General features: G+C 37.8%; 3 protein-coding genes across 3 annotated transcripts; all 3 read left to right on the top strand.

The window, feature by feature from the left end:
- The first annotated feature begins 937 nt into the window (after positions 1 to 937).
- On the top strand, positions 938 to 2916 carry hsd17b1 (hydroxysteroid (17-beta) dehydrogenase 1). The gene is made up of 6 exons (XM_072368836.1): positions 938 to 1034; positions 1312 to 1473; positions 1565 to 1744; positions 1851 to 1944; positions 2060 to 2243; positions 2631 to 2916. The coding sequence occupies exons 1-6, from the start codon at positions 938 to 940 to the stop codon at positions 2784 to 2786; spliced, it is 873 nt and encodes a 290-aa protein (XP_072224937.1). The 3' UTR covers positions 2787 to 2916.
- Positions 2917 to 4927: 2011 nt separating this feature from the next.
- On the top strand, positions 4928 to 7835 carry LOC140272674 (coenzyme Q-binding protein COQ10 homolog, mitochondrial). Its single transcript, XM_072368072.1, has 5 exons — positions 4928 to 5113; positions 5641 to 5793; positions 5898 to 6090; positions 6506 to 6607; positions 7053 to 7835. The coding sequence occupies exons 1-5, from the start codon at positions 5010 to 5012 to the stop codon at positions 7218 to 7220; spliced, it is 720 nt and encodes a 239-aa protein (XP_072224173.1). The 5' UTR covers positions 4928 to 5009; the 3' UTR covers positions 7221 to 7835.
- A 651-nt stretch (positions 7836 to 8486) lies between these two features.
- LOC140273050 (complement C1q-like protein 4) lies at positions 8487 to 9603 on the top strand. The gene is made up of 3 exons (XM_072368574.1): positions 8487 to 8776; positions 8883 to 9017; positions 9104 to 9603. The coding sequence occupies exons 1-3, from the start codon at positions 8533 to 8535 to the stop codon at positions 9388 to 9390; spliced, it is 666 nt and encodes a 221-aa protein (XP_072224675.1). The 5' UTR covers positions 8487 to 8532; the 3' UTR covers positions 9391 to 9603.
- Positions 9604 to 10554: the final 951 nt, after the last annotated feature.

Genomic DNA, 10554 nt, shown 5'->3' on the forward strand with positions numbered 1-10554 from the left:
ACTTTTGTATGCACCAAGTTTACATTTAGTTTTTTCTCAGAACAAACTACATTTGATACCTTTTTTTTTTAAATTCTTCATGACGTTGACTGATGATCAGATGTAGGATTAAGTAAGCTTTTAAAAAGCTTCTTATTTTTTTTAAAAAAGGACTTTTTCCTCCTGTTCTTCACACTTCTTTTTATCTAAGTTTTTGAGGAGGGACAGTCATTTGTGACGTTTGTATGTGTGGAAAAAGTAAAATGAATAGATAGATTTTTAAAAAAACTCTATGGTTCCACATTTGCTTTTTCAGATCTTCAGAGGATGTAGACTTATGTACAGTCAAAATTTCAAACTATATACGAAGCATCACTAATTTTGCGGACTTATCTTTTTCTGTATGAACTTAAATCAGAACCAATCAATCTGAATGGAATCCACTAAAAAAAACTCTGAAATCAGTCAAAATCACACAAAAGAATGTCAGACTTCCAACTTGGAGAACACTTAGATGGCAGTGTGGGTTTATGTGTTGTATGGTAGAAAGAGCATGATGAGCTTGTGCTGCCATCTAGCGTTCAGTGAAAATCTTTCAAGAAATATCTTGTATTATACTTCAGAGCAGACACAGCCAACCTAATGTACACCAAGTAAATACACTTACACTGGCAGCTAGCTGTAGTGTTGCTAGAAGTTTTACCAAACCACCCATAAACAAGGAACTGTTTCTCACGTCTGAAATAAAAACAAAACAAACTACACTAACAAGGACGTGAGAAAAAAATGGAAGGACAGCAGGTGGCTGATAACAGGCAGATGTTTAGGATTAAGTGGCCTTGTGACAGTCTGAGAAGAGTTTTCTCATGGTTCCATCTGATTGTCTGGCTCATTTTGCAGTGGTTGTACTTGGCTCCAGATGCTCTCTCCTGAAGTAGGCATTTTTTAATGAAGTTCAATGGACAAGAAGGTGGTGCTGATCACTGGCTGCTCCTCTGGTATTGGTCTCAGCCTTGCTGTCCGGTTAGCCTCTGACTCCGACCAAACATTCAAAGGTAACAGCAGTTGACAAATATCTATCTGTCATGATCTGTTACACTGTTGGTTATTTGTGCTTTTTGATATCTTGAACTGGTTCTGGACCTGTGCCATTGAGGGCTATTAACGCCAGCGAGACACTGTATTGTTGTGATTCTGGATTTAAAAAATGACTTACTATCAAACTTACCATGTACAAACATTTTGCAACTAATTGTTTCTTGGAATCAGCTTGAGATCTATGTGCAAATATTTGTTTTTCATACATGAAACTAAGTGCTGCATTCTGTTTAGTCTATGCCACAATGAGAAACCTGGCCAAGAAGGAACGTCTTTTAGAGAGTGTGAAAGGCCTGCACAGGGATACCTTGGAAATACTCCAAATGGATGTGACTGACCAACAATCCATCTTGGATGCAAGAGACAGGGTTGTGGAAAAACGAGTGGACATTCTAGGTATACGTCTGTGGGAGCATGTTCTGGTTAAGACTAGTCTTGATGGGATAGAATGTGCATGTGTTAATGGGTGTATTCTCACTATTTGCAGTGTGTAACGCTGGTGTGGGTTTGATGGCTCCACTGGAGGTGCAGTCTTTAGATTCAATGAGACAAATTCTGGAGGTCAATCTCCTGGGAACTATCCAGACCATTAAAGTCTTCCTCTCAGAAATGAAAGCTCAGGGCCAGGGCCGCATACTGGTCACTGGCAGCACTGGAGGGCTTCATGGTGAGATGAACCAATGAGTCAGGGATCACTAAATGTCAGTGTTCCATTTTTTTCATCATTGTTAATGCATACAATTCCCAATTAACCCTTCTTATTGCTCTCATAGGTCTCCCTTTTAATGAGATGTACTGTGCCAGTAAATTTGCAGTTGAGGGAGCATGTGAGAGTTTGGCTGTCCTCCTAAAACACTTTAACATACAGTGAGTTTAGATATTTTCAGCATGATCTCTGCTTAATTTGAAGGAACATTGAATCTATATTTTGATTAACTGTAAATGTTTATGAGGATAAATACATGAACGTTTCACTCTGCAGCGTAAGTCTCATTGAGTGTGGTCCAGTCAACACCAACTTCCTGGCTAACCTGCAGAAGGCTGAGCTTGGGGATGCTTCTCTCAAAGAGGTCGACACCCAAACACTCAGTCTGTATGAAAAATATCTGCAGCACTGCAGCTCCGTTTTCCAAAATGCTGCACAAGACACTGAAGACATTGTAAAGGTATGTAGTACATCTACAGTTTCAAAAGTTCATCAGTTTGTGCACCTTTGATACACAGTGTGAGTGTTTAAAGCCTGGTAATGGTGCTACCATGTTTCTTGTAAATCAATAACACATTATTAGTTTTCTACTATGATGATACATTTCAACTAAATAAATCCTATACTGAAGGAATCATGGTCGACACACAATTGTGCATGAATAGCATTTTGACAATCTTTTGTTTAAAAAAAAAAATTGTTGCATTATTATAGACACAAACAAAAAACACAAAGGCATGAGCACAAATCTCTTTGGCAAAAAAGTTGAGATGCTTTGTAAAATGTTAATAAGAATAGGATTAAATCACCATCTGTTCACCTTTTTTTCTGTGTTTTTATTCTCAAGGTATTTCTAACTGCCATCCAGTCACCCAGCCCTTCATTCAGATACTTCACCAATGGTGTCATGCCACCTCTTACCAAACTGAAGTTCACAGAACCAGATGGATCACAATACATCAGTTCCATGAGCCAGATGATTTTCTCAACTGAGGAGCAATAATGTTGTACATGTTTTACTTACAACAAAACTATCACTTGAGATGTTTCTCATGTGTGCAAAAGGTGGTGTCTTTAGTTTCTAATTCTAGCTGTTGGAACAAAGTCGATCCATCCAGTTTTTGGAGTAGTAGTTTCACAGGGTATGTTCTATTTTTGTGTCTCATTTATCACTGGTGAAGAAATATCTGATAAGACTTCTATTTTGTGTTCTGAGTGATGCCGCAGACTTTACATTCCTCTTGTTTGCCAGTGCTCTCAGTTTGCATAACCTTGCTGGAGTGGATTCCTACCACATTGTTAAAGTGGAAATATTCTAAAAATGTACTTATGTAATTTCCTTTTGCTATTTTAACCGCACAGCTTTCATTGTTGATAGAAGGGAGTAAGACTGATGTGGTTCCATCAGACCATGCATGTTGTCTTACAAGACATGCACATACCGTGACAAAAATACCTATAAAACATGAATTCACTGACGTGAATAAGTTTTCTTTCGTACAATGTGGTAAATATCTATTCACAGGTGTCAGATGGCATTTTTCAAAGTCCAGTTATGGGAAAAATGACTTACTTCTTACAAATCTCATAATGGCTCATTCTAACAGCTAGTTTAGTCATAGATCATCCTTTCACCTACAAGTGGATTGTCTCGCTGTACTCCTGTGTTGTGTCTACATGTTGCAACATAAAACAAATAAAATGGCAAATTTATTCAACAACGGAAATTACATTATGCCATATGCCTTTTTAACATTCAGATCTAACAAAGGTGGTTTATCCAGTTTGCATGTTTTAGACAAGTTTATAAACCTTTAGAATAAAGCCTGTCAATGATTAATAAATTTATTGAAATGCAAGCAAGCCAAAAACTTTGTCTTTTTTCAAACAATGACTTCAGTGCGCTAGTGTTGCTCGGTTAAGTGAAATTTGTGAAAGTTTTGAGATACCAAACAAGCACAAACAACCAAAATGATAATATCCATTAGATATTGTGGTTTAAGATAACAGAGACAGCGGAAAATTTGGCTTTCTCTCTCAACTGAAATCCAAACAGTTTACAATTTTAAGAAAGTTACCAAACATCTGTGTTATCTGAATTGTTACAGATTACAACTCACTGTCGTTGAGCTTTTGAAGCACTGTATAAAGTTCAGGGATCAAATAATAAGAAGAGAACCAGCTGGAATAGTATCCATTCACTCTGTAATACTTGGCTTAGTCTGAGGCTGTTAAACATTAGTCTCTTTTTAAATGAGACAGGTTAACCCGTCTGTACATCTTCGTGTTGCGTTTCTGACCTATCTTTGACAGGATTGACTTTAGTTCTTAAATCCTTCCCTGATCAGGCGCCCTAATTCCTCATTGAATGTCCTGAATTTGATCCTATTCTACTCCTCTTGGCTGAGTTACCACACAGCAACTTAATAAAGCAGCACTTAGACGCAAGTTAGCCTCTTAGAGTCTAAAGCATTCTGTAGATTAGTACAACGAAAGTCAGGTAAAGGGTGTTGTAAAATATATAAAATTAGATTTTTAGACTTTTCCACTACATCAACATTTAAACTTTTTAAATGTTTAAGGTTCAAACATTTCTTATTAAGTCATCGTAGAACAATTTGTGGTTTGGTGATAGCTTAATTTGTTCTCTGCTTGTTTGAGATGTTTGAGATGTCACAACCCAAACCCTTTCAGTGATCCCGTCAAAAATCACTCGTGACAAAAAATTAATTGTATGTAAACTATGGCACCTCATATTTTTTGGTTATTCATTTAAATCTATTCATCTCTCAGTGAGTTTGTGGAAAATAGCTCAGATCAGTGTAGTCTTTATGTATGTCATAAAGGTACATATAATGAATGAGCAAATATTTATTCAGCTATACCTCTTTCTTTATGTTATAAATTTATTTACAGGAGGATAGAAATTATAAATAGCCTAATGTCCAAACATTTTGAAGTGTCAGTGTGACAAACTAATTTTACCACTTTATTGGTGTGTAAATCCGGAGACTTTTTAAACCACACTTTCGACTGATTTAGGAAAGTTGACCCATGAGCGTTCTGATTGGCCGGACGATGACACTTTGTGTTACGTAAGGTACTTTCCTTATTAGGCAAGAAGAGTAGCTCCTCGCCAGTCAGAATAAAACCGGATTATTTCTGCTGGTGGTGTGGAATCATCCAGATATCTGTCGGCAGATTAGTTTAAAGGACAGAATTCACAATGAACAATAAAATGACGTCTCTCCTCTTCAAGGCACTGATAGATATGAATGAAACCCACTTTTCGAAGCTCGCGCGGGGAAACACTAAAAGAATACAGTTCAGGTGAGTCTAAACTTTCCACCAGAGATGCGTGAACAGGTAGGAGCAGTACTGAAAGTGGTTCATTTTCTGAAGTTTTTTTTTTTAGTCACACACTGTATATCATATATTAATCGCTTTTTAGCAAATGTACCATCTAGCAATTTCCCGTAAAGTCTGTTTATGGGACACGTTTTTTAGTGTTTCAACACTTGACAGACTTAACAGTTACGGCACTTAGACTTCTTTCTTTTTTATTTCTTTATTGTAGCTGTAATCAACTTGTCTCCATACAGATTAAATGTATTACAGTCACAAACAAAAAAATCTAAATGTTTATCCAGTTATTTTAATCAACTGATCAGCTTTCTGTGAGACTATTGTTCTTAGTCCAGGTGAACTGATGCTCACAGATTCAAACTACCATACACACAATGGGCTGGCTGTTATTCTTAAACTTACAGGCTAAGTGCTGAGGCGAATGCATCAGTCACACCAAGTTATCTTAAGATCTTCGATATGCTTAGGAATGCATTATTTTCTCTTCTTAGACATCTGGGTTCTTGTGGGATCTTGGCTGCAAGGAGGAGCAGCCTTCAGCTCTGCCCTGTCACCCCCGTCTGCACACCCAGCCGGAGTTTCATCAACCTGGCCGCTCCTATCAGCACCCGCAGGATAGAGTACACCGAGTGCCAGATATTAGAGTGAGTCTCACTATATGACATGTAGGAGGTCAAGAACTACTGTTAGAAGACAATAATCCTAAGTTTTCCTGCCTCCTTTGATGGTGGATATCACCTGTGTTCAGGTTCACTCCAGAGCAGATATACAATGTGGTGGCCAATGTGGACAAGTACCAGTATTTTGTTCCTTGGTGCAAGAGGTCAAGGATGATGAAGAGGTCAGGCGGTGACATCCGCGCGGAGCTTGAAATAGGTTTTCCTCCCATCACTGAGCGATACTCTTCTGAGGTCACCCTTATTCCAAACCACCAAGTCAAAGTAAGTCTGACTTACTTTTTTTCTGTTTGATTCATGAAAGTAACCAAAACAAATACATCATTATGTCAGACGCTACATTATTTTAAAAATCACCCTGAAAATCTCCCACTCGCTGTCAGTTTTGATAAAACTGATGTAGATTCCTACCAGGGTTAGGACATTTTTAAAGTGATATATTTTCAAAAGGTTTAGACGAATATAAATGAAAGGATATGTTTGATGTTAAGTTATTTATGGCTTATTGTGATTTGGTATATCTTCATATTTTTTCAAGCTATCGTCCACTGTCTTTTTTCTTTATCATAAGACTCAGTCCTTTATTCTAAGTCTGCCAGAGCTCAGTAATTAGAACCTCATCGTTTGAAGTTGTCACCTTTTTGTGATTAATAATAAGAGATTGTGTGTTGTGAAACAGGCTGTGTGCACTGACGGATCCCTCTTCAGCCATCTTGAAACAGTATGGAGGTTTGGCCCTGGTGCCAAAGATCTATCAGACTCCTGCAAAGTGGATTTCTTTGTAAGTTTTTTTTTTTCCACAAGATAAAATGAAATTCTGGAGAGTTGTGACAACAAATTAGCTGTGAAATGAACAACCTCTCTGATTTCAGTTTAATATCTTACCCATAGTACTTGGGAGATCAGATTGCATGCTTAAGGAGAAACTAATTACAAGCCTTCACTCCTGTACTTTTGTGAATGGATTACCCGTTGAGAGGAAGTGTTGAGTAAAATCTCATTATGGTCTATGTTTAATCCTGAGGAGCCAGTGTCCTTTGAGGCTTAAAATAGCTGTAATGGTAGAGAAGAGTGTTTAAGAGCTGCTGCCAGGAAGTTGACCTTAATGTTAGCACAGATTACTTTGGTGTCAGTCAAGAACTGGTTGGATTTCGCTTGAATATGTTAAGTAAGAGGTGCTGTGGATCTGATTACCTTTTAAGGTTTGCTTCTTGTGTCTTCTGTAGGTGTCATTTGAGTTCAAGTCTCTTCTGCACTCTCAGCTGGCCAGTGTGTTCTTTGATGAGGTGGTGAAGCAAATGGTCAGTGCCTTTGAGTCACGAGCAGCAACACTTTACAGGAACCGGCCGTCGGCATCATTGAGGAGGCAGTCAGCATTAAGCAACACCCTTTGACCTTGCCTCCACCCATATTCTCTTGGATTTTTAACCAAACCCTGCATTCCTTTGCACTGACTTATGTATTATTGTTAAGTTGAGATGTACATGGAATGTACTTCATTTTTATCTATTTATAAGCTGCAAGTTAATTTATTTACGATGTTGTACATTTGTATTTATTTTAATGGTAAGAATAAATGTTTTGTTTGAAATTATCACGCACAACAGAAATGATTCCTTTGTAAAATCCTGGGATTACGTTCCGATAAGTAACTCCTGCCCTGTGCTGAAACATCTAACAGGGTTCGGAGATTTTTTCCTTTCCCAGGGCCATTATAAAGCTCTTGTATTTTGATCCCCAGCAACATTCAACACAAACAAAGTTTTATACTCTCATGGGTCTGTAATCTGTAACTGGTTACTTATTGTTGGGTTTGCGTAAACATACAGTAAAAAAAATAACAGACTTACGGGAATAGTTGCGCAAGTACGGTTCCAGGGACCTGATAGTGGATTTGGTTCTTCCCGCCCACCTAGTTAGCCGGGAAACTCCAATGCATACTCGCTAAATGACAGTCTGTCAAAGTGAAAAATGTTTAAAAGAACACGCAGTGCTGTTTACACTTTGAAAATAGCTTGTGATCATCAAAAGTGCAGATCAAAAGATCAGTATTTTCTGAAATTGTTGCATCCAACTTTCTACCCCATCCTTCCTGAAAATTTCAATCAGACTAAGTGTAACACAGTCAAACAAGGAAATGTTGGTGCAGATATCAGAACCTCATAGATTATAGTTGGTATCTAATAGCAAACTTATTTTTTCCATAGTACACCAAAAGTAATTATTTGTTAATGGCTATTTCTAAGAAAATTGATAGAACGTTTTAATGTTATCTCTGAAAAGGAGAAACTGAAAATATAAGCATGCAGAAGTATTCAGCCTTCCATCGGTCAATGCTTAGTAGAGCGTCCTGTTGCAGCAATTACAATCTCTTGAAATATGCGTGGCACATCTACCTACTTGGATCAGCCATGGAGCTGATCACATATCACTATACTTGAAATATACAAGGTTCTATTACTCCAGGCCAGTAAATCAATCAATCATACTGTATATTAACCATTGCAGTATTTTCATTATTCATCTGTTTGAACATTCGTGGGTTTTTCCAAATCATTTTTTTAGGACATCATAAAACAAAGGCTGCAGTTTCCTGGTATTGTGTAAAAGATTGCACTGTTATCTCTGGTCTTGCAAAATCTCATACAAGGTATAAATGTCAGCCACCACAAAGGTCCCTGCACAGAGAAGCAGAGAACCACAAGGATGAAGAAGATTGCAGTCCTGATTCTAGCGTTTGGCTGCTGTCTTTGTGAACCTGGAACTGATGAGAATAATGCCAAGGTTTGTCAGCCCTTAGGATCAACCATCTGCTCCCTCACTACTTTATCTGAGCAAATAGGAGAACTGAGGTTTAAAGTTGCAAACATGGCAGAAAAAATTGCATTTCTGGAGACCAATCAGCAACACACTGAAAAAGAAGTCCTAGAGCTGCGGAGCCTCACTGGAGGTAACGTACTGTGGACACATTTTCTCTGGAATATATCAAAGGAACATAATTATTCCTTGTATAAATTCCTACTTCTGATGCGTTTGTGGTAATTTGATGTTTTCAGGCATTCCTCGGGTGGCTTTTTCTGCAGCTCTCAGGGATTCTGGCTCTGGAAATACGGGACCTTTCACCACTGCTACGCCACTGAAGTATAAAAAGATTTTCTCCAACACTGGCAATTGCTACAATCCTTCAACAGGTGTGTACACAAACAGAATCAAGAGAAGGAAAGAGAAATTTAAGTGTGAACTCATCACATGCCGTCCTCTCTCCTTTTTTTGACAGGCATTTTCACAGCAATGGTCGATGGAATGTACTTCTTTCGCTTCTCAATGTTCAACAACCTCAGTCCCACTCCCAATTCTGTTGTGAGTCTTAAGAAGAATGGTGAACAGTTAGTAACTGTCTGGGATGTGTCTGGAACTGACAGCAATGACATGGGGAGCAATGCTGTGGTCATCCCTCTGAAGGTGGGGGACAATGTGTTTGTGGAGCTGTTTGCAAACAGGGTCGTCTATGATGATATGGCGAATTACAACACCTTCAGTGGTTTTCTGCTCTTCACCATGTAATTCAAACAGCGCGCTGCAAGGTCTGCAGGACCTGATGGTTTCACAGTTAAAAATGTGTAGTTCTATTCACAATGCTAGCTGGTAAAGCACGTAAGCATAAAAATGTCAGTAGCTCAGTTTAGAATTATTCACACTTGAAGAAAACTAATGAAGTGCTACATCATGGTTGGAAAGATTAACAAAGAAAGATAATAAAATTCCCAAGCACTGGTGCCTCTGAGTTTTTGTATACCTATGTTATCATTTTGTCTACATACATCAATATTTTCAGTTTAATAGATTTAAACAGAGTTTAAATGACGCATCTGCAATATAAGAAAATATTCACAAAAAAAACAAAAATGTTCATTTCTTGTGAAAAGAAAAATAGATTTTAAATAGGGATTTTAAAAATGCTTAAAAATATTTGTCTTCTTACAAAAGAGTGCACAGTTAACTCCAAATAGCTTTAAGGAACTTTTAGAATTTAGCTCATTGATACATAATCATTTCTACAATGGAGAAATGTCTAGAAGCCGTTCTAAAATGTGCATTTTTGGATGGTATGCCGCTTTATTTGCCTCTTTGACTGACATTAGTGAGTCATCCTAGAAACTATCACCCCAACCAACCGGTCAAGTGGTTTCAGTGACAATGCAAACATTTGCGTAATAAATGGTCTACCTCTCTGCACGTGATTTGGTGACACACAAGTTCAAAAATCCCTGACTTACCTCAGTTTCATCCAGATTAGGGCAAAAACTAAAGCAAAGATAATACATAAAGATAGAGTTGACCAACAGAACATTACAAAAAGACTCAATTGCACCTGATGAGGTTGTGTGAAAAATATTAACATTCAGAAAAAAGTATATTAACACCACTCTGTATCAGTAAAACACCAAATGTCTTCCTCAATTCTCCCTCACAACTGAAGACGCCTTGTGGATGAGACCTGGATGACTGAGAACCTGCACAGACATCTTCATAGTGTGAACTTAACAAAGCACACTTTATTTTAACACTCAGCTTATTGACACCAGATATATTGAAATCTGTAACTCACGTAAATCTATGGGTCCTACTACAACCAGTTAGTCATTTAACCACAGTGAAACAAACTGCATAGTACATACTAATGCTTTGGATTAAATAACTGTTTTTGCTTGAAAGTGGGCACTGAAA

This window comes from Leuresthes tenuis, unplaced genomic scaffold, assembly GCF_036924035.1.
Source record: "Leuresthes tenuis unplaced genomic scaffold, fLeuTen1.0.hap1 SCAF_17, whole genome shotgun sequence".
Classification (NCBI taxonomy): Eukaryota; Metazoa; Chordata; class Actinopteri; order Atheriniformes; family Atherinopsidae; genus Leuresthes; species Leuresthes tenuis.

Bases quoted from the DNA above. Each gene is read 5' to 3' on its own strand.
- LOC140272674 (XM_072368072.1), top strand. From the start codon at position 5,010: ATGAACAATAAAATGACGTCTCTCCTCTTCAAGGCACTGATAGATATG. The intron at 5,794-5,897 runs GTGAGTCTCACT...ACCTGTGTTCAG, and splicing joins ACCGAGTGCCAGATATTAGA to GTTCACTCCAGAGCAGATAT. The intron at 6,608-7,052 runs GTAAGTTTTTTT...TGTCTTCTGTAG, and splicing joins CCTGCAAAGTGGATTTCTTT to GTGTCATTTGAGTTCAAGTC.
- LOC140273050 (XM_072368574.1), top strand. From the start codon at position 8,533: ATGAAGAAGATTGCAGTCCTGATTCTAGCGTTTGGCTGCTGTCTTTGT. The intron at 8,777-8,882 runs GTAACGTACTGT...TGATGTTTTCAG, and splicing joins GCTGCGGAGCCTCACTGGAG to GCATTCCTCGGGTGGCTTTT. The intron at 9,018-9,103 runs GTGTGTACACAA...TTTTTTTGACAG, and splicing joins TTGCTACAATCCTTCAACAG to GCATTTTCACAGCAATGGTC.
- hsd17b1 (XM_072368836.1), top strand. From the start codon at position 938: ATGGACAAGAAGGTGGTGCTGATCACTGGCTGCTCCTCTGGTATTGGT. The intron at 1,035-1,311 runs GTAACAGCAGTT...CATTCTGTTTAG, and splicing joins CTCCGACCAAACATTCAAAG to TCTATGCCACAATGAGAAAC. The intron at 1,945-2,059 runs GTGAGTTTAGAT...TTCACTCTGCAG, and splicing joins CTAAAACACTTTAACATACA to CGTAAGTCTCATTGAGTGTG.